The sequence below is a fragment of the Podarcis filfolensis genome, assembly GCF_964270895.1.
Source record: "Podarcis filfolensis genome assembly, chromosome: 17".
Lineage (NCBI taxonomy): Eukaryota > Metazoa > Chordata > Lepidosauria > Squamata > Lacertidae > Podarcis > Podarcis filfolensis.
The window spans coordinates 445,467-471,570 of NC_139621.1; the positions used below are offsets into that span (position 1 = coordinate 445,467).

The window sequence follows — 26,104 nt, forward strand, 5'->3', positions numbered from 1 at the left end:
TTTGAATGTACCTTTTATTAGACTCTCTTATGCCTCCAAGCAGCAGCACAATAAAACAGTTTGTTTGTGCATGGCTGCCTTCCTTGCCCTGATTCAATAGCCAGTCCCCCTCCTTTCAATGTCTGTTAGCCAACAGCAACTACATGGAAAGGGGGTGGCCACTTAATGCCTAGAAAAGTCTTTGCTGCAATACAGCATCACATCTAATCAAAATCCTGTTTAGAGAAGTTGGGGCTAGCTTAAGCCGGTAGTACCGAAAACACTTTCCCTTTCCTTTTCCATTTTTTGGGTGGGGGCGGGTTCCCACTTAAAACCATATGAATATTTCTTTAAAAAGACTATATATAGGCAAGGCTAAAGGCCACTGGCACAGGGGTGAGGTCAAAGGCTGCTAGATTCTACAAGATAAAGAAGAAGGGGCTCAGAGCCAAAACACCAGACCATTTTAATTAATTTTTAAAAAATGAGAGCTTATGAAAATAAAAAAAAAAGGTTCTGGTTCAGTTGGCACTTAATCATGAAGGTCTGGTCATGAAGGAAAACACCTGCAGAGGAAAAAGACAGACAGACTTTAGGGAAGGAAAGACACAACACAGGACCCTACCATCTTCCCCTTAACCGAGCCAGAGATTCCAGCTGCTGCCCTTTTGCAGGAAAGTGCAGGCCAATTCGCATGCAAGCAATTCAAGTTGTTGATCAGACCCAAGGAGAAAAAGCCTCGCTGATCATTCCTGTGGTCACAGTAGCCAAGAAAAGCTTTTAATCCTGGGCTCATGGCCAATGCCAAAGGTTGACAGGGGTTAGTCAGCTCATGTAATTGAGTCCTCCTCAGCCAAATTACCTCCAGTCCCTGCCCCGCATGAGCACTCAGCATCCTGGACTGACACTGATGCCACTAACTCACCAGCTCAGCGGTTGGTGGCTGTGCGCAGATCTGTGGTCAGGGGGTCGTGCTGGATCGTCTGGTGCAGCATGAGAGCGAGCAGCCCAGCGCGGTTGGTCATAGCCATGCGGACGTTCCGCTCCTGCTCAAACAGCTCGTCCAGCTTGTACCACTGACACAAAGGAACAAGAGGAAAGCAATCACACCTAGCCCATCGTCCAAAGGATTCCCATTAGCTGCAACCCTCCCTGAAATTGACAAGCCTATTTCACAGGCAGTATGACAAGGCCATTGTCCTTTTGTGCTGTCCACCCGCCCAAGGTCTAACACGAGTTCCCAATCCGTACCACGCGCACTCGCTCCAGGTCCACCTCCGCCCGTCGCAGTTTCTCCCAGCAGTAGTGGCGGTTGCATTTGCGCTTGGGCACGCGGCAGAATTCCCCTGTGAGCTCAAACACGTCTTTTACCATGGGACACCCACACACCTCATCTGCTGACACCTAGGGAAAAGTTGCAGTCGAGATTGAGCAGGATGAAGCCATAGCTGTGGTGTGTGTCTCACTGAAAAATATTCTGCACAAAGATAATCCAAATGGAACACAAGAGAAGTGCAGTTCTACAACCTGTAAAAATTGCATAATTTTCTCATTTTGCATAACTTATTCGGGCTTTACTAGTCATAGGATCAAAGAATCACAAAACTTTAGCATTAGAAGGGATCCTGAGGGTCATCTAGTCCAACCCCCTGCAAAGTAATCATAACTAAATTGTACATGGCAGATGACCATCCAGCCTTCCGAGGGAGTCGGTTCTGCTGTCATGCAGGACACTGAAGTCCTTTGCTCTCTGAGAATTTTGTTCAGTTATGCCTCTGGCTTGCCATACTTCCGCAGGCATCACCCATTAGCTTGCAAGTGTATCCGTGCTAGAAACTAAGGGCTAGAAACTTGCTTTCCTTATAATGATAGCCAATTCCATGTTCAGTGCTGCATACCATGCTTTCTCTGCACTCTTACTGAATCACCACAGCACAAAGCCCTGGGTAAAGCTCACAACACTGTATTTCACCTAATAGTCCTTCCCCTCCTAAATCTGAATGATGGCCTATCCTAGCCTGTTCCTAAACTACAGTGGACTAGGACCTCACCGGAAGAGCACTCTGTTCCTACCTTGGGGTCACGGGAATGCTCTGGGCACAAGACCTGCAAGCGTTTGCAGTAGGTCTTGCTTTGTGGGTTGTAGACATCACAGAAAAGGCGAGTTGCCCTGGAGAAAAGAATACACAGGTAAAATTACAAAGTCATGGCCTTATCCTCAGCGAACTTGATAAGAAACGGGTTATTTTAAAAAATGTAAATGAAACTTTAAAAAAAATAATGGAGTGTCAATTCAGGTTAAATGCTAGGAAAGCAAGGTTGCACATCAACACTGTGTAACACACATTGCTGCCTCAACTGGAGTCAGGCCTGTCCACTCTAATGGGCAGAAGCACTTAAGGGTTCCAGACAGGGGTCTGGAGTTGCCAGAGATTTAAGCAGAGATATTCTACATGCATAGCATGTGTGTCCCGAATTTAGAAGCAAAATGAATTCTGCCTTATCTGAGATCAGAGTTTCTTGATCAGAAAGAGCAGCAGTTGGGGGAAGAGAGAAACCTGACGAATGGGGTTCCTGATTTCCCACAAATACATTTTGAGGTGGGATAATAACCCTCTTCACAGATTTCACTCCCATTCTGTTTCCCAGATGTTTCCACCCAGTCCTCCACAAAGTAGCCCAAAACCAATATGTGGGAATGCACACAGCAACCCCTTCATAACTCGTAAAAGTCAGCAGTGGACCAAGCTATTTAGGAAGACCGTTAAAATGAAGATGTTGCTGAGTTTTAAGACAGTATTAGGACCCAATTTATAAGAACACAAGAAGCGCTGTGCTGAATCAGGTCAATGGCCCATCTAGTCCAGCATCCTGTTCTCACAGTGGCCAATCGGATTCCTACGGGAAACCAAGGTGGCTTGAACTACACAATTTCGGTCTACAGTTAGAGATTCACATGCCCACTAAAGGGGGTGAATTCCCCAAACCAAAAAACTAGATGTCGGTAAAAGGACACATTCCTTCTTGATATTTAGTTTTCTACATGAAGGGGTTTTATTTCCCCCGCCCCCTAAGCCCCACCTAACATCTATTGGTAGATCCCACACCCCTTTAATACCTCAGTGAGAACTGGGCCTCCTAGCCTGCTACCTGTTTAGGCTGAAGCATGGTGTCTATCTTTGACAAGCCAATCCTTTTAATCCACTCTCTCCCATGTACCTGCTCATGTAGGAGTAAAGTGAGGGCTGTCAGTTTCTTTCCAAGTTACCGAGCAGACAAAAGCCACCATTCATTCATTCATAAGCAGCTCAGACAGACATCAAATTCAAGATTACATACTCCAAGCACCCTTTTCTTTGCACTAATACCAACTAGCAACATGGGGTACACTTTTTAAAACCATTTATGCCCATCCACCTTTCATAAAAAGAAAGTGAGCATGGAGGTGGGCACCCAGTACTGTTGATATAAGGCACTAGGATTCCCTTGTTCTGCGAGATGCAAAAGTCTCACATTGTTCTGGGAGTGGAAAGGGAGCTATGGATTCCGACTCTTGCAATGGCCTACAGCTACAAACATTAAATATGTATTGGCAAAAACTAGATTTCCACCCAGTGGACAGTACTGGGTTTGGAAAGGGCCATTGCATTTCTTCACAGCTTCTTGTTTCCATCAGGGTAACTATGTAACAAAGGAGCAGAACTGCAAGACAGATGGCACCAGTGGCATGCAACCTGGTGAGGAGGGTTTGGGGAACAGCCCATAGCGAAAAGGAACTTGAGTTGGGCAGGTAGCTTACCCTTCAATACGTGTTGGATACATAGACCCAAAGGATGTCTGGCTCTCGTACTGCAGGGGATGGGGGGAGACAGACAGAAGAGAAAAACACAGCCATGAAGTCACAGCAGAACAAACATTAAAAGCACCATCAAGTGAAGAAAAGATCCTCCACCTAAGTTCAACTAGCTCTTAACCTACCTGCCAGTGAGCTAGAAATCCAGTGGACTTCCAAGCCCCACTATGACAGGTGGGCAGGGCTGCTGCAGAAATGATAGGTAGCCCCCGAGTTCCAGGCTCTGACTATAGAAGCCAAGCTCGTTTCCAAGGCATCTAGCCATCAACAGACCTATCCCAACATATTTATGCAACACATTGGCTAAAACTATTTGTGGTAGCCAAAATATCATGTGGCCAGCAGTTCCCAAAACATCAGCTATGCAGATAATAGGTTAAATATGGGAGAGGTCAAGCTACAGTGAACAGCGTATTGCATTTCAATACCACCCTTTATTCAGAAATATTTTCATATACATTTTGGGGGGGTGTAGAAGTTAGTTCTTGAAAATGTAAGTTATTTATTCAGCTTCCTGAACTCAGTTGTTCTTTGTACAGAATTTGCATTGGTTTTTTCCATGCAGCTCTGTCTATAGCTGCTTGACAAATGTTAAAGGACAGTAATCTCCCTTGACCCACTGATGGAGCAAATTAGAAAGCTGCTCCACAATCCAGCAGAGGAGGCTCTTTGGCTAAGACTTTTCCACATCCTGGGGTTACCTACCACGTCTACCAAACCTTTTTTTAACCCAGTTTCAGGTATGCCACAAAGATCCCTGTTTCAGAGGCTGGATAGCAGCGTCTCAATTCAAACACAGGCCCCTGAAGCCCAACACCAAGGTTACCCAGCGCAGAGAAGACAGGCAGCTAACCTTGGCATAGCACCGCTCCATGTGCCGTAGCGCCACCTTGGGGTTGATGGGGTGGCCGCAGGAGACACAGAATATCTGCAAGTCTGTGTCATCACTGTCTCCTTCACTGGTCTGTGGCAGAGGAAAGAGGCAAGCAGGTGTCAGGATTTAGTGGTCAGATTTTTAAAGCAAACAGCATCCCACCCTACAACTCCATGAGGAAGTTCTGAGCAAGCCTGCAGAACTTATAACCCACCAAGGCAAACCCCCCTCAGCCAGACACCTGAAAATCCCACCCCCAGTTTCTGCAGTTCCAGGTAAGCTACAGTACTAAAACATTTAGGAAGCACTTAATAAATAAAGGGATGGGTGCCCTGCTGTGTGCCCAAGAACATTTCCAACACCTTACGTCACTGCTCCTAGCAAAGAACAATACTGGAGGAAACCCAGCCAGATAGGTGGGGTACAAATATAATTTTTTTATTATTACTACTGCTGCTGCTGCTTTGTTTTCACCCGAATGTGTTGTAATGCCTAATGCAGATCCTAACACTTGGTCACACCAGGGATTAAACAAGTAAGCTTTGGCATCAATTGAAATCAGCAGATGCTGCCAACCTGAGAATCATAAGGCAAAAGCAAGCTGAACTATAGCTTATTTTATCATAAGAATTTATATCCTGCCCCTCGCAATAAAATTCCCAGGGAAGTCTGAGTTGTTGTCATTTTCTTTATCCCTTCAGAACATCAGAAATAAATTGCTCTGGACTGGAGCATCAAGCTCACATGCAACCATTCCAGCACTGAATAAGTCACAGGTAGGGCATACCTATAATAAGGGTATGTTCTCTGTTTAATCTGGGAACAGACCCATGCTGTCAGTGTTCACAACTATCTGTGAAATTTACACCCAAATGTACGAAATAAAACACACGTATACAGTTAGGTTGCAAAAGGGCTCTAGTCTAATGCACCCAAGTCCTCCCTGGAAGGTTAAGGAGGTGCTGTTTGCAACCCCCCAAGAGAGGAGGCCTGGCTGCCTGCTCCTTTCTCCTGCACTTCTTCCAGGTACCTCTTCGTCTTCTTTGATGGCTTGCTGCTTGGCCCGGACAATGACAGCCTCCAATTCATGGAATTTGCGCTCCATCTCCTGTAACTTGAGCCGGGCCTGCTGCTGCTCCCGCCGTATCCGCTCTAGTAGCTTCTTGCCATGCTCTTCCGCCACGCATGGACTTTGCTGCCACTGCTGGATGCGCTGCGGGAGGATCTCATATATGCGGCTGGGAAAGGACAGAGACAAGAGGGTGCATGCAACTGAAAACTGGCCAATATGATGGTAACAGGGTGCGTCACACAGCATCACACTGCACAACACAAACCTACAGGATGGGAACATTTTCAGCTCATAAGAAAACCACCCGGAACTCCCACAACTCAAACTGATGCACTTGCTCCCAGGCTTAGGCTGTTACGGGATTCACTTTGCCCATTACTGCATTATGGCATTCCTCCTCCCAATCGCCCTTTCAGTTATGTCATAATTACTTCTTTGGGACAGCTGAAGAGCTGAGGCTAAGGTTAAGCATCCAAAGGGCCCAAGTGAGTCCACATTTTAAAAGCCCAAAGTCTCTTTCCTGCCACACAAACCCCTGCATTACCCAACCCATGCTGGAAAACCAATGAATGGGCAGGCAAAGCTGCTAAGAAAAGAAATAAAGCTGCCCCCCAAGGAAGGCTCCCCCACTTACTTTGCTGCCAGCTTCATGCCACATTCATCCGAGCAGTACTTGGAGTTAGTCCGAGCAGCCTGGATGCAGCCGGGGCCAAGGCACTGGTGGAGTGATGAAGGGTCTTTGGCGTCCACCCGCTCAGCATGCTTTGACCGGTCACGATGCTTTTGCTTCTGCTTGTGACGTTTGTATTTCTCCTCCTTCTGCAGGGCAAGAACCAGAGATGACACGGCTAGAATTCGCCCACCCTTGCAAGAGCAAAAGGGACACCGGTGTTTACTCATGACCTTCAAATACAGGCAATCCCATTTACTGCCGCCTATTTCCTACTTCTGTGATTAGGATAGTTTGGCCATAAAGCCAATAGTACATTCATCCAACACTGACACTTCAGGCAGCAATGACCTGCCAGCTGCCTGCACTCCTTTCGCTAACCCTAACACACACACCCCACTGGTAATTATAGCAGGAGGGAAGCAAGAGTAGACTATACTAGCATAGGTTGGAGGGCTGGGTAGTTCCAGCCTTAACGCCACTGTGGCCCTGTTGTATGAGATCAGTTTCAGTTGTTGGCACATGAAGATGTGGACCAGAGGTATGAAGAAATACCACTCATGACATGTTCTCTCGACCCTTGCCTTCCTTGGCTTGTTTGAGCTTAGCTTTGCTGGAGGGGGCTGGCAGGATTGATCCAGGGAGCAGTTAATGCCTCTTTGCAAAAAGGGCTTGTCCCAACCATCTTGGAAAAGGTGATGGTGCCCCTACTCCTCAAGAGCCCCCCCTCCCCGGGCTCCAAGGTCCTTGATAACTCCTGCCCAATTGCTAACATCCCCATTTTAGGCATGGTGCACAAGACAGTTGTGGTTGTGCAACTTCAGGCGTGCTTAAATGAAGTAGATTATCTGACCTACTTCAGTCCCGGCCTCCTGAGCAGCTCCCGGGGTTGGGAGCTGAGGCCACAATGATACAGTGGATCAACGGGGGAGGGGGGTATTTGCTGTGCCACCCAGTATTGCTCGCTGTGCTGTACCATCCTTCCCAGGGACTGTGCACTAAATTTGGAACTCTCTCCCCGCAGAGGTGCTGACAGCAATATTGTTGTTAGCCTTTGGTTGTCCAGTCAAGACTTAACTCTTCTCCCAGGCTTCCAGTTGAGTTGTTGAGGCTGCCCTATGGTTTCAGTTTGGCCTGTTCTGTGTTGTTCATATTGTATGATCTAATCTAAAATTGTATTTAGTTTTAATTTGTGGAAGCCAATTTGAGATCTGTCAGGGAACTGCCATCAGTGCCGGAGGGAGAGAGCAAAATCCAGAGGGATTCCAGAGCGTGTCCCGGGATTGGGAGAGGCAGCCCATCTTCTGGGGAAGAGAATCAGCGTAGCACCAGTGGAGAAGGGGGGCAGATGGGGGAAGCAGCGAGGCGGTCCCATGACTCCTTGCCGGGGACCAGCGGGGAGAGTAGGGGTCCTCCACTGCCTATGCCCTCCTTGCGCAGAAGGCTTTCGCGCAGCGAGAGTAGGAGGAGACTAGGCGTCAAAGAGCTTCTTTGCTGGAAGAAGTTTAAGAAACGCCCACTGACGGATTCTGCCAGCGATTGAGACAGCCACGGGTGAGTGGCTGTCCGGACAGAAAAGGTTCACTCAGGCAACCCAGCCAGGTGTTTGCACCGGCTTACGCACGAGCAACCCCTAGAACCATTACAAGATCCTTAGTGAAAAACCATCTTAAAATCTCAATAAATAAACAAATATTCAGATTTTACAAGTGTGATTTTGTCCTGTTACATACCCAAAAAAATTGCAGCTCTGGGAAAAGGCCTGGTCACTAAAAACAAGTCTGGCACTCTTACAGTTGTGACATTTCCCACCCACCATCTAGGATCATACCTTCTTCTCAGACTTCTTCTCCCTCCGCTTGACATGCTTCACTTTCACAGCGCGTTTCCGCAACACAGGATCCAGGAAGGGCGCATCGTCAGTGTCGCTGAGCCACGGCTAAGAGAGGAAAAGAGAGAAAAGTAAAAGGAGTCCTCCAAAAAATCTAGATGTGCAAAAGTAGAGGGCCTTTTCTGTGGTCGTGCCCGCCCTGTGGAACACCCTCTGGTCAGATGTGAAAGAAATAAAAACTATGTGACTTTTAGAAAACATGTGAAGGCAGTCCTGTTTGATGTCGTATTGTGTTTTAATTTGTTGGAAGTTGTCCAGAGTGACTGGGGGAACCCAGTCAGATGGGCAGCATATAAACAACAAATTTTATTATCATTATTACTACTTACTACTACTACTACTACTACTACTACTACTACTACTACTACAACCTGTGGACTGCAACTCCCACCAGCCCTAGTCAACATGGCCAATGGGATGATGGGAGTTGTAGTTCAGCAACACCCAGAGGCCCACAGGTTCCCCATTCTCGTGCTAAAAGGATCTAGAGGTTGTCTGGCAGGGTAGTTTGGCTTAAGGAGGGCAGGAAAGCATTTGGTCCCTGCCCCCAAGAAAGAACTGTGTGCAGTCTGAACTTCACATCCTGGTTAACAGCTAGCTTTGTGGAAGAACCACTTCACTGAGGGAATTAAGAGGTTCCACGCCAAACCCATATATGCCAGTGCTTGCAATGGTGGCTGCAGCCCTTTCACACCCTTATTTTCTTCCTGGCAGCTGCTATCTATGCTGCAACTTCATCATGCAAACTCAAATCTGGTTTCCCCCCTTTGTAGGACAGTTAATGGCTTTGCATGCTTCACAAAGCAAGAGGGTCACCTTTGTACTGGGCTTTTTAAGTTGGATCAAATAGACGGTTATACTGCCACCCATGGATATCTGCCACAAAGAAGTGTTTCTTTGCCAACCTCTACAACCAGGTATCAGAATGACTGGGATCCAGCCCCAAGTAAACAGAAGAAATAGTAGCCATCTTCAAGTATCTAAATAACTTTCACAGGGAAGATGGAGCAAGTTTGCACTGCAGGAGGGGACCTGAATCAATGGATTCTAGTTACGATGCAGGAGATTCTGACTCAATACCAGGTAGAACTTTCTGATGGTAAGATCTGTTAGATAGTGGAACAGACTCCCTCAGAAGGTGGTGGGCTCTCCTTCATTGGAGGTTTGTAAGCAGAGGTTGGAGAGCCATTCATCATGGATGTTTTAGCTGAGATTGTTGCATTGCACAGGGTTGGACTAGATCAGGCATAGGTAAACTCAGCCCTCCAGATGTATTGGGACTACAATTCCCATCATCCCTGACCACTGGTCCTGTTAGCTAGGGATCATGGGAGTTGCAGTCCCAAAACATCTGGAGGGCCGAGTTTGCCCATGCCTGGACTAGATGACTCTCAGGGACCCTTCTATGATTCTATGGCAGATCTTCTGGTCAGCAAGAATTGGGTCTTCAGGTGTCTATCCCATGGTGAATGTACTTTCCACCTTAATTGCCATTTAGTTCCACCATCCTAATCTTTGCTTCATTTTTTTTTAAAGATCTTGGGATTATTTAAGGTAAAGGTAAAGGTACCCCTGCCCGTACGGGCCAGTCTTGACAGACTCTAGGGTTGTGCGCTCATCTCACTCTAGAGGCCGGGGGCCAGCGCTGTCCGCAGACACTTCCGGGTCACGTGGCCAGCGTGACAAGCTGCATCTGGCGAGCCAGCGCAGCACACGGAACGCCGTTTACCTTCCCGCTGGTAAGCGATCCCTGTTTATCTACTTGCACCCGGGGGTGCTTTCAAACTGCTAGGCTGGCAGGCGCTGGGACAGAATGGCGGGAGCGCACCCCGCCGCGGGGATTCGAACCGCCGACCATGCGATCGGCAAGTCCTAGGCACTGAGGTTTAACCCACAGCACCACCCGCGTCCCTTAAGGTAAGTTATAGCAATTAAATGCAGGCTAAAAAGCAACTGCTGCCTGCCTAGAAAGCAGCTAAGCAGCAGCAACAGCTCTGAATGTTCACAAAGGGTTACCGTATTTTTCACCCCATAGGACGCACCGACCCATAGGACGCACCTAGTTTTTTTGGGGGGGAAATAAAGAAAAAAAATTATTCCCCCCCCCCCAGCTGCGGCTTCAGCGCGCCCCGCACTCCGGACAGCAGGCTGCTATCCGCAGCCTAGGGAGCCCTGCGGGAACTCCCGCGGGCTCCCCAGGCTTGCAGATATCTGCCTGAAGCGCAAGGCGCTCTGCTTTATTGTGCCCCGCGCTCCGGGCAGCAGGCTGCTATCCGCAGCCTAGGGAGCCCTGTGGGAACTCCCGCGGGCTCCCCAGGGTTGCTGATAGCTTCCTGAAGCCTGGAGAGCGAGAGGGGTCGGTGCGCACCAACCCCTTTCGCTCTCCAAGCTTCAGCGAAAGCCTGCATTCGCCCCATGGGACGCACACAGATTTCACCTTCATTTTTGGAGGGGAAAAAGTGTGTTCTATAGGGCAAAAAATACGGTACATTCAGTGACAAGCACACAGAGTTCTGCTTGTGTAACAGATTTCCCCTTCCCTCCTCTCCCCACACATTCCCAAAATCTACTTGCAAAGGTCTCCCAGCCTCCTGGAGAAGATTTCCGGGGGGGGGGGGCAGCAAGGAAAATTCCATACCACTACCATGGTGGATACAACCCAAACATCCCAACTGCTGGGTGCGGGGGTTGTCAGCAGTAGAACATTAATCAACAGTACAGCTTCTGTGAGAGAAATTGTTAGGAGACTTAGAAGCTGTCAGCTCCTGGAAACACAGGCGGGGCTGAATGACTTAGAGCGAAGGGACTTCCAGGTTAGCGCGAACGGCTAATGGCGGATTCCCTCCGAGCTCCGGAGGGAATCGGCTCTACAGGAGTTGGGTCTTGCCGCTGCGGGGACCCTTAGAAATCACAGGCGCGGAAGCCTGTGAACCTGGTGACTCGGCGGGCACCATTTGCGCCCCCCCGACCTGCGAAGAAGCCTTTTTAAAGGCTTCGGAACGGGGGACGGGGTGAGCGGCGCGGTGCTGAGAGTCGACTGCTTCTCCTGTGGAGTGAAGCCGCGAGCCATGGCCGGAGGGCGCTGACTTTTTCCTGTGAACAATCGGACCCTAAAAGTAACAACCCGTGAGTAGTACGGAAATTGGACTTTTTAAGGAAATTTTATTTGGAATTTGGCACGATCGGGGAAGGCGCAAACAGGAAGTCCGCCTCCCCGCCTTGTAAAAAATCTAAAGCAAGGACTAGTTAACTAAGGTCGAGAGAATTGCCTCTTCTTTAGTGGATAAAAGATATTAATTTCATGATTTGGCGATACAAATATAAGTAATTGTACTGGAGGATAAGAGCCAATTTTGAGAGTTGAAGTGCCACCCCCCCCCCGGAAGTGATTCGCGAGAGAGCCTGTTGAGGAGATATAGAGGAGTTTGACAGCTGTCAAAATTAGCTGTCAAAAAGGAAAGAGAACTTTGTTTCTGCTGTCTCTGCTGGATACAATTGCTGCAACTTGGTTACATTTTGTTGAAAATAAGTAAGAACTGATACAAATTAACTTGACTTTTGGATTCTAACTGGAAAGAATATTAAGTTACCAAAATCCCCCTAGAGGGGGATTTGGGACACTACAAGAATGGCTGGAAGAGGGAAAATTCAGGCTGGGCTGGACAGAGTATTTGTTCTCCTGGGAAAATTACAAGGCCAAATTGATGTTTTGGCTACAAATGTAACAACTTTGAACTTAACAGTAAATAACATTACGGAATTTGATAAGGACTTGACGCAGGAAGCCCATGCAGCTGGACAAAAAGAGAATTCTGAGAATCTTGAAAGTGTGGAGAAAGAGACATATGTTGTTTCTGAGGAAAAGGAAGGAGGAGCTGTAAATTTCCAAATGACAAAGGGGAGCCAGAGGCCTGATATCATGCTCACAAAGGAAAACAAGAAATCAAACCAGAGGCTTGACAGGATGATTACAAGGGAAAATAAGTATTGGATGATGAAATTCTGGTTTGAATTGGTGACTGAAGAATGGAGAGATCTCCTTCTGTGGAGACCTGAAGACCTACGGATTACAAATTTGATTAAAGTGGAAGTTGGAGTTTTTGTGACAACTGGACTGTTGGACTTTGCTTTTAAGTATGGAGGCCTGGCTGGAAGAAATATGGACCTTATTAGGAGAGCCCCTCTGAGATTTGGAGTTTAACATTAAGGACTATCAAAAAAACCGGCAGAGAGGAACTGAGAATTAAGAGCCTCGGACGTGAGATCTCCAGGCTGACAGAAGACTAAGACTGACGGATATTTGTTGGGGATCGAAACCGGGAAAGGGGATGGTGGGGTTTGAGAATCCAAAGGGTGTATAATTATGATCTGTTTTATATATATTTTTTTTGTTTGGTTATTAATACGAAAATTGGGAAATTCGTGGAATGGAATTTGGGTCGACTTTAGAAAAAGGTTTGTGTATTGAGGTATAAATATTGATGTCTATAAGTTAAAATTTGTTTTTTTTAAAAAAAAATGAATTAAATATAAAAAGGTTTAAAAAATGGGGATAGGAACTTGTTGAACTAACAATTTGAATTGGAATACAAGAAAGGGAGGTATGGGGAAGTCAGGGAAATATGGTACTGAAAATACGGAATTGTAAACTTCATGTGTTTTTAATTTTCTTCTTTTTTGTTTCTTTTGCCTTTTTCGATTTTTTTTCTTGTATTGAATGTGAAAAACTTTAATAAATATTTCATTAAAAAAAATGAATGACTTAGAGCGAAGGAATCAGCATCTTGCCCAAAAGCCATGTAAGAGGGCTCAGGGCATTGGGTCTGCAAAGCCTTCCTTTAAGACTAAAAGGGGTTTCTCCATTTGTTGGTTGAAATTTACATCTGGTGTGTGAGCTAATTTCTGGCTTTAAGAAGAGTTGATCGTTTGAGGGCTGAAGATAAAACAAGTATGCTCTAATTGTTGGAACCAATAGTTTTAAAAAATCAAGGGAGTTCTGAGTGCTAGGATCCCTATTTTCTTTATGTTTAGTTCTCTGTTATCCTTACGAAAGTATTGCTTTGAAATGGAATTTTGCTACTTCATATTTCATCTATGGGAAAGGATTGTGTTTTGATAAGAAATAACGTTGTGAAGATCTTAAGTTGGATAAGGAAGATTGAAGATCTTAAGGTGGAGACTGAATTGTTACTAGGATCAAGAACATTCAGTATGACAAATACATCACTGGACGTTCCATTGACTGTTGACAACCTTCAGCAAATGTTTGAAGAGCAAATAAAAATGATTAAAGCTAAGACTGATGAAATAGTGAATGAAAGTGGTCCATAGAAGGATGAAATGGAAAGTGGAATCCAAGAGGATACAGAGACTTCAGAATAGAATATGGATAAAGGATTGCCAGAACAGGAGGGTGAAATGGTAGAGTTGGAGGCAACAGACGGTGAAATGGAAGTCTTACACACAGGTGCTTGGAGGAATGAATTAGCCAAATGGGAGAGTCACAATGTTGGAGGAATGGAATGAAGCCATGGGTGGAGAGATGAAGTGACACCCTGAGCTGACAGAAGTAAGAGTTGAGAGAGAAAATACTCTGTGTACAACTTGATGTGGATTCAGAGGAAAAAGCTATCAGGCCTCCAGTGCTTTTCCTAGAAAAAGAATGGAAGAAACATAGCTGGAAGAGATCGTTTTTTTAAAAAATCAAGATGGAAAACCACAGCAAATTGATGACATTCATTAATAATAATTAGTGATCCCCTTTTGGACTTTTTGTGTAAAAAGGAAAATGAATTAATCTATTTGGGTCAAAAGACTGGAAAATATTGCCTAACAGAATGCAGATCAGTTGGGTGTCATTTTAGAGTGAATATTTTGAATAATTTCTTTTATTCAAAAGGTGGGAAATCAGAAAGTTTTTTTCCTTCTTGTTGTTTTTCTTCTTTTTCTTTGCTTTTCCTTTGGTGTTTTCTGTTCTCTTTCTGTCAGTTTTTTATTTTTTAATCTAAAAATATTTCTTTATGAAAAAAATTAATTAAAATTTGACTTTTTAAAAAAGGAATGGAAGTTCCACAGGCAGACCTATATGTTGTTAAGTAAGAGGTTCTGGGAAACAAAGAAGCAAAGGGGCTGGGAATCAAGAGCAAGAAGAGGGCCTGTGTAAGCAGTCAGCTAAATAGTAAACACTCAAGAGGAAAAGGGCTAGAGAGTTTAGAGACCTGAGGGAAAGATGGCTTAAAATGAGGAAACAAGGTGAGCCACAGAAGCAGCAACAAAAAGCAGACCTGAGGATAGATTTCATATACTGTGCTCTAGGAATAGTTGAAAGTGGATAAGCAGGGAACCATTTAGCCATGTTTTTTGGCTATATTTCTCCAGCGTACTTGATTTGACTAATTTCAGAACACAGAATAAGAGATGATGCGGGGCAAAAAAGAGGCAACCCAGAACACATCCTGTCCTAGGACACAGCTTTTTGACATCAGTATGCATGAGCCCTGCCAACTCGACCAAGGAATCCCAAGGGAACAGGTCCAGCACAGGTCTCACCAGGTTCTGGTCATCGAAGGCCCCTGAACAAAGCTCCTGATACAAATCGGGATCTATGTGCAGATCGTCATCCGACAGGGGTTCAGGTGTGGCAGCCGATTCTAGCTGTTCCTTTAGCATCTGCAGATCATCCTCCCGCCCCCGTAACATCTATTGAGCATTAGGGTAAGTGGGGGTGGGAGAGGGAGGGGAAAGCAGTGAGAGAAAAAGGAGAAAAGAAGAAAGAGAGGAAAGCATTAAAGAAGCCATCTATCTGGCTTCAAAAGCATAATGCATCGAAACAGCACAGACGTGAGCACACCCCTCCCTTCCTGAGCACAGCGTTGGTGAACAGAAAACAGAACTCACTGAAGATCAAAGCAGCAAAGCGTGAGAAGCAGAAATATAGAGAAAGAGAGAGAGAGAGAGAGAGAATCCCAACACCCGCTTATTTCCCAAAATCAGTAAGAGAGGAGAAGAAGCTCAGTCATTTCAAAAAAAGCAGGGTTGAAGTGTCCAACAAAAAAACCTACAATTGAGAATGCATCCAAACTGGACTCTGAGATTGCAATCCTACATTCACTTTCCTTGGAGTTAAGCCCAACTGAACTCAGCAGGACCTTACTTCCAAGTAAACATGTACAGGAATGCACTGCCATGTACCAAGTTATCTCAACTACACCCCACTAACTATTAGGCTGCATCCGAACATAGAGCAGAACAAGGTGGAAATGATGTGGCATAATGGACCATCTCACTTCAAGACAGGTGAGGGTTATCTTTTAATATATATTTATGGCTATCCTTTTTGAATACACCCTGCAAGGGGGATAAAATCAACATGGAGTAAGCCAGATCATACATTTTCTCCCTGCTATGCTACATTCCTTCCAGAAGGGAGTTTTTTTGTTCTACATGTACTCCATCTGCAATCTGAAGCAGCACAGTCCACTCAACCACTCCCAGATTTTTTTCCACCTTATTTTGCTGTGTGCATAGACCAGGTTTCATTCTGCTTCCCCTATCTAGGGGGAAAAAACCAGGAGTCCCAACTGAACACTCTACTATTTTAGGTCCCGTTTTTAATGAAAAAGAAAAAAAAGAAAGAAAAAAAACTGGAGGGAAAAAGGAAACTTACCGAAGCTGGAAAATATTTATAGGACTCCTAGGAAGAAAAGAACGGGAAACAAAAATCACGTGTGAGCTACACACAAATCAACAGCTTGAATTTGAGGTGGCTGCTCCTCTGGGGTGGAGCAGCCAAGAAAGTGACCCACAGAGAAAAACATGCAATGATCTCTGGGCAGAAAGCGCCCACCGGAATTACTCACCCGAGCCCGAACCTGGCACTGCCTCAGCCGGCACTTCTGGCGGATTTTGTTGGGGCCCCCAAATTTCTTCATGTCACGGCAGAAATCACACTGTCCACAGTCCTCTGTGCGCCTGCAGGCCTCGCATTCACCGCACATGCGCGCTGAGCGCTTGATCTGCTGCTGATTTTAAAAAATGAAAGGAAGTGGGGAGAGATGAGTATGTAGAGGCTATCTAGAGGGATCGCTGGAGTTATTTGTTAAAATTTTGTAACCTGATCTTCCTCCAAAGTGTTCGTTATGGCATACATATTATCAGAGAGCAAGACAAGATAGCAAGACCCATATGGAGCATGTTAAAATATTCCAGCACAGCTGAGACAGCCCAAATTGTCACAAAGATCAAATGGTGAAACTGAGGGTTCCCCTTTTCTCAACAAGAGGAAAAGCACTCCTGGCCACAGGAACCTGAGGGATCCACAGCAATGTCCTTAACTTGGGCACGAGGTGGTAGTTACTACTTACTTACTCAGATCTATCAGACATGCCTCAGATTTATAGAGCCAGATACTGCCAGCCATGAAACCTGCAAATGAGCTTAAGTACTCACTTTCCTTCCTCACATCAACCAGAAACCTCAATTATCAGCAACATTATAAGAAAGCATCAAAGAATATAAGAAGATCCCTGCTGGGATCCCTGCTATTCTAGCCAGATGCCACAGGAAGTTCACAAGCAGAGTAGGAGTGGAATGGCCTTCCACTATTGTTTATTCAAAGCATGCATTCATCAGGAAGTATATTGCCTTCTGTCCATGGAGATTCCATTCAGCTATTGTGGCTGATAGACACGTATACACAACAGATCGTATACTGATAAACATATATTATACTACAGCACAATCCCATACTCAGAAGAAAACCCCTTAGTACAAAGGGGCCTATTTCCAGGTGAGTACACGATTGCAACCTTAACCTGCCTGCTTTTAAAACAAGTGGCTCTCATCAATGTGCATATTTAACCTTCAGGGTTCATCACATAAGAGTCCAAACAAGCTAACACTATACATTATTATCTAGGCAGGAGGGGAAATAGGTTGAGGCAACAACTATACGTGACTTAAATCCTTGCTGGGGAACCTGTTGCTGGACTCCCATTCCCCCCAGTCAGCATGGCCAATGGTCAGCTATGATAGGAGTCAGAATTCAACATCTGGAGGGTCACAGGATCCCCACCCCTGACCTAAACAGGATATCAGATGTGAAAATGTTTATGCAGAGCCAAATGATCATTTTAACTGCACCATATTTGTAGGCTTTCCAAGTGAACATCCAGGGCCTGTTACTAGAGAGCTGCAATGCCTACTTGCAACCGGGCTCTCTGTGCGAACATGCTTGCTCGCTTGCCCATAACACTGCTACCTGCACCCCAGTCCTGTACAAAACATTTCAAGGTCCAAAGAAATACTGACAGGAGGGCAGCAGGATGGAAGGGGGGGCATACATTTTCCCAGCATTTAATATGTGCTGTCTTAAAACGCTATTATAGTCCCATGCCACTGTTCACTAAATTTTTAGATTGTGTTATAATTTTATGGATTGATTGTATTAATGCTTTGAATTTTGTACACCACTCTGTAATATTTTCTCTCAGAAAAGCAGTATATAAATAATAATTATAATGAACAAAGAAACTCCAGACTGCCTTCTCCAAGCAGGTGAACTGCAGCAATCAGAGGAAATTCTAAAATTATATATGTAATTGTATATGTAAATGTTTTATGTAAGTTTTTAAAATAATGCAAATTGCTTTGTGATGCCTCATGGGAAGCAGTTCATAAATGAACTATATAAATGAGTAATAAAATTATCCATTAGTGCTGGTCAAGACCCCACAAATCCTGGGTTCTAGCCTCTATTGGAAGCAAGTCCTTTAGCTTGATAACCAGCTCTGAATAAAAGGATTCAGCCAGAGGAAAGCAGATTGGGGGGGAGATGTGTTGGAGATTAGGCATAAAGAGATGGTAACCAATCTCTTGGAAGATTTGCCGCAAAATGAATGCTGCTTAGTTATTACAGCAAGTGTTCCACTTGGGCAGAGGTGAGTGAACGACCCAAAGAAGTCTGAAGCAGCTATTACAGCAAATACACCAAAAATCTCTAAGGAATGGCTTGAAGTCCACACACCATTTGCTACAGCCCCATGGTCTTCTATAATGATTTCACCTTCATGCTGTCCAATCAAGAACAGACAAAGGAGGCAAAAAGCTGGACAGGAGCATTTACCTGTACTACGTGAAACAGTCAAACAATGACTGTTAGGAGTAGGCAGTTGCCCCACAGTTCTGAACCCAAACACTCAACATTCTGGAGTTGGAATGCCAGGCCCTGCACAGGTGTGACTGCTCTGCTCCCTTTCACTGCTAAAACACTTACTTTTGAGCTGCGGCTCTGCTCTAATGCCAGTTCTTGGGCCTTTGCACGCAGCTCGTCCTTCTCGGCACGTTCCCGTTCACCCTCACGATCCTTCTCCTTGGACTTTTTGTGCCTGTACCGGATCTCAAGGGTTGGGTCTCTCTCTGTAGAGCAGAAAGGAAAATTAGCTAAGAGAGCCCACATGGTTCAACTCTTGGACCAGAGAGCAGTGGGCAAATACAGGCAGATGTAGTCCTTTCTCTGAATCTAAGTTGGCCTGGACCAGCAGGTAGTTTGAAAAAAGTCTTGTGTATGATATACTGAACTAGTCCCGGCAGACTGGAGGAAGTCCCGGCAGACTGGAGGAGGGCAAATGTTGTCCCTATTTTCAAAAAGGGGGAAAGAGAGGACCCAAATAATTACCGCCCAGTCAGTCTGACATCAATACCAGGGAAGATTCTGGAGCAGATCATTAAGCAAACAGTCTGTGAGCACCTAGAAAGGAATGCTGTGATCACCAATAGCCAGTATGGATTTCTGAAAAATAAGTCATGTCAGACTAACCTGATCTCGTTTTTTGACAGAATTACAAGCCTGGTAGATGAAGGGAACGCAGTGGATGTAGCCTGCCTTGATTTCAGCAAGGCATTTGACAAGGTGCCCCATGATATTCTTGTAAAGAAGCTGGTAAAATGCGGTCTTGACTATGCTACCACTCAGTGGATTTGTAACTGGCGGACTGACCGAACCCAAAGGGTGCTCATCAATGGTTCCTCTTCATCCTGGAGAAGAGTGACTAGTGGGGTGCCACAGGTTCTGTCTTGGGCCCGGTCTTTTTCAACATCTTTATCAACGACTTGGATGATGGACTCAAGGGCATCCTGATCAAATTTGCAGATGACACCAAACTGGGAGGGGTGGCTAACACCCCAGAGGACAGGATCACACTTCAAAACGACCTTGACAGATTAGAGAACTGGGCCAAAACAAACAAGATGAATTTTAACAGGGAGAAATGTAAAGTATTGCACTTGGGCAAAAAAAATGAGAGGCGCAAATACAAGATGGGTGACACCTGGCTTGAAAGCAGTACATGTGAAAAGGATCTAGGAGTCTTGGTGGACCACAAACTTGACATGAGCCAACAGTGTGACGCGGCAGCTAAAAAAGCCAATGCAATTCTGGGCTGCATCAATAGGAGTATAGCATCTAGATCAAGGGAAGTAATAGTGCCACTGTATTCTGCTCTGGTCAGACCTCACCTGGAGTACTGTGTGCAGTTCTGGGCACCACAGTTCAAGAAGGACACTGACAAACTGGAACGTGTCCAGAGGAGGGCAACCAAAATGGTCAAAGGCCTGGAAACGATGCCTTATGAGGAACGGCTAAGGGAGCTGGGCATGTTTAGCCTGGAGAAGAGGAGGTTAAGGGGTGATATGATAGCCATGTTCAAATATATAAAAGGATGTCACATAGAGGAGGGAGAAAGGTTGTTTTCTGCTGCTCCAGAGAAGCGGACACGGAGCAATGGATCCAAACTACAAGAAAGAAGATTCCACCTAAACATTAGGAAGAACTTCCTGACAGTAAGAGCTGTTCGACAGTGGAATTTGCTGCCAAGGAGTGTGGTGGAGTCTTCTTCTTTGGAGGTCTTTAAGCAGAGGCTTGACAACCATATGTCAGGAGTGCTCTGATGGTGTTTCCTGCTTGGCAGGGGGTTGGACTCGATGGCCCTTGTGGTCTCTTCCAACTCTATGATTCTATGAACTACACGGAGGGAGATCAGGGTATAAAACTTTAACAAATTAACTCCAGTGGTTACTTCGGTTTCTGGCTACATCATGAGTCACTGGCAGTAGCTGCTTGCTGCCCTCCACAGGCAGCGAGGAGATTCAGGCAGGGGAAAACCAGGATTTATGAGGCAAAAACCCTTGCAATGTTCCCCAGTTGGGTCTGGGGAGCTCACTGCATCCCACTGTGCCGCCAAGCCCGTGTCTGCCAACTTGAAAGGCATAGCGGCATGGACGAGCCTCCATCTCCAGCATGATTTGTGGCTGGTTCCTCCATAATTTGGACAATTGGAACCATATTGTCAGGAAAGCATTGTTTAATGTTTGGCTAAGATATAAAGACTTACTGGAGAATAAAACCCCAAGGTGGTTGTCACCAATGGAAGCAAAGGCACTGAAAAAGTCCAATATGGAGGCCAAATGGCCGAAATATTGGGAAATATTGGAACAAGAAGGAGATAAATTGAAATTGCAGAGTTTTGAGAAATTAAAAGACAAGGTGCGAGATTGGCTGCATTATTTTCAAATAAGAGAGGCCTATAATTCGGACAAAAAAATAGGTTTCCAGGTGGAAAAATCAAAATTGGAAACTGAATTGTTAGAACCCAAAACTAAAACACTTTCAAGAATGTATAACTTGCTGCTAAAATGGAACACGCAGGATGAAACAGTTAAATCTGCTATGATTAAATGGGCACAAGATGTTGGTCATAACATCATGTTTGCTGACTGGGAACAGTTGTGGACCACAGGTATGAAATTTACGGCATGTAATGCCCTAAGAGAGAATATTATGAAAATGATATACAGGTGGTACATGACACCAGTCAAGCTTGCAAAAATCTATCATCTGCCCGATAATAAATGTTGGAAGTGTAAAGAAAACGAAGGAACATTCTTTCACCTTTGGTGGACGTGCCCAAAGATTAAGGCTTTCTGGGAGATGATTTATAACGAAATGAAAAAAGTATTTAAATATACATTCCTTAAGAAGCCAGAGGCCTTTCTCTTGGGCATGGTCGGCCAATTGGTGCCAAAGAAGGACAGAACTTTCTTTATGTATGCAACAACAGCAGCAAGAATTCTCATCGCAAAGTATTGGAAGACACAAGAGCTACCCACCCTGGAAGAGTGGCAGATGAAGCTGATGGACTATATGGAATTAGCGGAAATGACTGGCAGAATCCGAGACCTGGGAGAAGAGTTGGTGGAAGAAGACTGGAAGAAATTTAAAGACTATCTTCGGAAATACTGTAAAATTAATGAATGTTAAAATTATGCTTGGATTGGTAATAAGTGGTAACGAGTGACAAAAGTTAATAAGATTATGTTAAAAAATGTATTGATAAATGGTTGAAAATATTGAGGTATAATATGTTATGACACAAAGTTAAGATATTTGAAAAAGGGTAAGAATTTGCTGAATCAAGTATGTAAATGGGAACACAAAAGGGGGGAGGTGTGAGGAGGTCATGGATACAAGCATATGAATTTGAGGATATTGAGAAAAATGGATTTGTTTTATCTTTTTAATTTCTTTTTTTCTTAATTAGCTGTTTTTTGTGTATTTTGTGTGTTGTCTATTTTTATCTGTGGTTTCTTTTTTTATTCTGTAAATTTTTACTTTTTTCTTCTGTAAAACTCTAATAAAAATTTATTTAAAAAAAAAACATAATTTGGACAATTGGCATTAATTGAGAGGCACTCCTGAACCGACATATGCTAATGGCCAGCGATCAGTCAGCTGCCGAAAGGTCTGGACTTTGGCTCTTTGAAGGTATCTGAATGTTTTCTTTGAAGCTTGAGAACCCTTAACAGCCAGGAAAAGAAGGGGAGGACAAGGTGCTTTGTGCTTTCTTGTGGTTTTCAAACTGTCTCCTTTTTTCCTATCCTCCCCTGCATAATGAAAAGGACGTGTGTAGCCGCAGCTGTTATTTTGTTTGTTACTTTGGAAAAGAGGGGGGAGGCTTTTGATTTATGCTCAACAAAAAAATTAACAAAGTTTTATAATGCCCTCCTGCCCAACCAAGGATGAATGGACTTTATTTAAAATTATTCCTGAACTGCTGTTGGAGGAATGAAGTGGGTGGGGGGAGAATGAACTGCTGCCAAACAGGTGTAGTAAAGAGACTGAATTTGAGAAAAGATCTTACTTTTAACTGTGTGCCAAGGAGGAGGAGGAGGAGGAGGAGGAGGAGGAGGAGGAGGAGGAGGAGGAGGAGGAGGAGGAGTTTGGACTTGATATCCCGCCTTTCACTCCCCTTCAGGAGTCTCAAAGCGGCTAACATTCTCCTTTCCCTTCCTCCCCCACAACAAACACTCTGTGAGGTGAGTGGGGCTGAGAGACTTCAAAGAAGTGTGACTGGCCCAAGGTCACCCAGCAGCTGCATGTGGAGGAGCGGAGACACGAACCCGGTTCCCCAGATTACAAGACTACCGCTCTTAACCACTACACCACACTGGCTCTCAGTTCTCAGGAAGAACTCCAGAGCGGAATTTTAATGCTGGAGTTTGGATATTCATTCTATGAGTTTTTTATGTTTGCAGCTCGTACGCTAGTCCGTAAACAGTGGAAGGAATGTAATGTGACCTAGCACCATCCAGATAAACACTGCAAAGAACTGAACAATGGAAGATAATAATTAACTCTCCCAGCACACCAGGTCTGGAACAACAATGTATATACACATGTGAAATGGACTATTTATTTATAAGATTTAACGGAGGTGCTGTTTGTAAGGTGAAAAAAGCAGCCAGCTGGGAGAATGGTTTAACGGCAAGTGAAGGATATCAACTGGACTCTAAATAAGAGGAAATGGTGATGATCATATGTTCAGAACAGGAGCGGGAAACCTGATTTTAAGAAACTGTATTAAACTAATTTAATTTGGTTTGATTTGTAATAATTTGGAAAAATTAATAAAAACTTTTTTTGAAAAAAATCCTTCAGCTGTCAATAAAAAAGGCACATGGCAAGCTACAGTTTATAGCCACGTTGCACTTATTTTACAATAACCTTAATAAGAAATTATCACTCTTAAAATGTTTTACAAGAAGAGCCAGGCTGCAAAAAGACAGTCTATTCAAGCTCAAATTGCTTCCAACAAATTAAGCTTCTTTTTACTTACCTCCATTCCAGATTCTGCAGCATTTCCCCATCATATTTGCAAACATCAGTGACAATAATAAATGTATAGCTTTGTAAGCAAAATCAAGGCATTCCACGTTTCTAATACACTATCTGAAGGACCCAAACACAGGACTTTGCCAGTTATACAGGGACTAGCCCAGTCTCAATACTATCTTGTTTGTAAACTCACCTCGGCACTGCATGCAGTACCATTCCCGTATGGCCTTTGCCATCTTCTCAGTAATGTTAATGCAGTGGCCATGGAACCATTCGTTGCAGTGATCGCAGCCTCTGGGATGGGGAGGGGGGCAAAGAAAGGGAAAGGTGAGGATTCCCTAACTCAGCTTCTTGGCAGCCAGGATTCAGAACAATACAACTTTCTGCATACCCTCCCAGTAAGCTCCTTTTTCGACACAACTGCAGGCTTCAGAAAGAATACCCTTCGCTCTGACCGCCCCACACTGCTCCTCAAGATCTACCACCTTCAAGCAGCTACAGCTGAACCGGACCCAGAGCCGCCCCCCCCCCCCCGCGTCCAGCATGCAGAGGCCAGGCCCCGCGCAGCCCACGAGCAATCCATCCCTCAGCCCAGCCTGTCCCTTCCGCCCCTCGCAGCTCCTCGGGGACTCACATCATGAAACAGTTGATATCCGGTTTACGGCAGATACAGTAGACGGGGGCATTTTCTCCATTCTCCGATTTGGACTCCTCACCCAGAACAGCCAGGTCGGGATCAGAAAATTCATCCTGGGGGGCGAAGGACAGAAGGAAAGGTGAGCGGGGCTGCCTGGCGAAGAGCTCCCTCCTCCTCCGAAGCAGCCGAAGGAGAGACCCAGGAGGGCCGCCCGGTCCCCCGCCCCCCCCCCCGCCCGGAGCCCCCTTCCCTCGCGGGGCGCCGCCTTCCCCGCCGCGCGCGCTCACCATGGTCTCCCTTGTTCTGGCCTGCGAAGAGGAAGCCCAATCGACTTCCCGCCCCCCCCCCGCCCTCCATTTCCGTTTCCGCCTTCGCCCGAGCAAGGAGAGAAACAACATCCGGGTCTCCAGGGCCTCCCCCGCCCTTTACAAAGATGGCCGCCGCTTCCACGCCACACGAAGACGGAAATCTCCGCCGGTGGTCCGTCTCTTACGAGGGCGCTGCCTTCTTCCTGCTTGCCAGTGACAAAAATGTCCGTTGTTCGCTTCAAAGGGTTTGCACAGTTCAGCTTTCGAACAGGAAGTGGCCATCTTTGATGGTGGCAGCACTCAGGCTAGATTAATAGAACGAATCGCGATCAGGCGAGGGAGGTTACTGGGTCTTATTTTGTGTTTTTTATCTTGTATTTCTATGTTGTGAATCGCCCTGAGATCTACAGACAAGGGGCCTATACAAATTTAGCAATAATAATAATAATGGTGAATTCGGTTTTTAAAAAAGAAAAAAAACCGGTAAACTAGAGTGTAATTGTTAATGGATGTCACTGCATACTTCCAAGTGTAAAAATACCGAGTGGTTGTGATTTTAAAATACTTCTGCCCTTCTTAAATATTTGTCAGTGCTCAAGATGAGATAATTATGGTTTTCTATTTCCATTGATGCTACCCAAAACCAATACGATAAGCTAGATTTTGAGCAGATCGTATTTATGCAGGTCATTTTCACCTTTCCTTGTCACACTTAGTTCCTTTTTGATCTCTGAAACTAATAGGCAGGGATAATATTCTAGGAATCCTGCTCAGCATATCCATCCTTCAGCCAAAACTACAGCAGGGGCAAAGGTGTTGCAGGGGAGGAGCACTGGGTGAGAGGAAGCTTTAGTTAAGAGTCAAAGGAAATTAATCTCATTTAAAAAATGAACACAGAATTTCACATACTTAAACTTAAATTTAACTTCAAAATTTATTTTCCCCCCAGGTGTGGAGTTGTATGGATTTTTTTAAAGAGTTTAAGAAGGATTTTACACATGGAAGGTGTTTCAAGTCTTGTTTGTTTTTTAACCTTAGAGTTGATAGAAGCATTGTTGTATGTGATGTGCATCTTTCTCTCCAATTATTTCACCACTCAAGCAGGTTTTGCAAGGTTTGCCAATCCTGCTAAAACCTGTTTGAGCAGAGATAACAGTGAAACAAAATAAATAACTGCGCCCTTCAAATGATTACCTGGTTTGCATGTAACAGTAAGCCATAAACAATGGCTCACTGTAAGCGAGGAGCAGACTGGTGCACACTGCTCAGTTGTGCCCAGCCCTCTTGTCTTTTTGTGTGCCAGGAGAAAATAAGCCGGAGTACTGGCTTAGCATCATATGCACTAGCAGTAAGCAAGAACAAACCTTGACTTCTGCTTTGTCTAGAGTGAAATAAACTATGAGTACAGTGGTACCTCGGGTTACATACTCTTCAGGTTACAAACTCTGCTAACCCAGAGATAGTGCTTCAGGTTAAGAACTTTGCTTCAGAATGAGAACAGAAATCGTGCTTCGGCGGCGCAGCAGCAGCAGCAGGAGGCCCCATTAGCTAAAGTGGTGCTTCAGGTTAAGAACAGTTTCAGGTTAAGAATGGACCTCCGGAACGAATTAAGTACTTAACCCGAGGTACCACTGTACTGGTTTGCATGTAA

General features: G+C 45.1%; 1 protein-coding gene and 1 long non-coding RNA gene across 9 annotated transcripts; one reads left to right on the forward strand and one right to left on the reverse strand.

The window, feature by feature from the left end:
- CXXC1 (CXXC finger protein 1) lies at nt 1-24,580 on the reverse strand. Of its 7 annotated transcripts, none has more exons than XM_083592201.1 (16): nt 24,433-24,580; nt 24,143-24,258; nt 23,702-23,802; nt 18,613-18,755; nt 16,199-16,357; nt 16,006-16,032; nt 14,889-15,038; nt 8,280-8,387; nt 6,413-6,597; nt 5,737-5,944; nt 4,686-4,796; nt 3,779-3,828; nt 2,053-2,149; nt 1,231-1,383; nt 905-1,055; nt 1-545 (listed from the first exon to the last, which is right to left on the reverse strand). In XM_083592201.1, the coding sequence occupies exons 1-15, from the start codon at nt 24,541-24,543 to the stop codon at nt 909-911; spliced, it is 1,866 nt and encodes a 621-aa protein (XP_083448327.1). In that variant the 5' UTR covers nt 24,544-24,580; the 3' UTR covers nt 1-545; nt 905-908. The 7 variants fall into 7 exon arrangements, with proteins under 7 accessions (XP_083448327.1, XP_083448326.1, XP_083448329.1 ...); XM_083592200.1 differs by having other exon boundaries at nt 16,199-16,360; XM_083592203.1 differs by lacking the exon at nt 16,006-16,032.
- Nucleotides 18,544-23,323, forward strand: LOC310752291. Of its 2 annotated transcripts, none has more exons than XR_014542895.1 (2): nt 18,544-18,572; nt 22,929-23,323. It is a non-coding gene; the product is annotated as an uncharacterized lncRNA (long non-coding RNA). The 2 variants fall into 2 exon arrangements; XR_014542896.1 differs by lacking the exon at nt 18,544-18,572 and adding an exon at nt 22,058-22,158.
- Nucleotides 24,581-26,104: the final 1,524 nt, after the last annotated feature.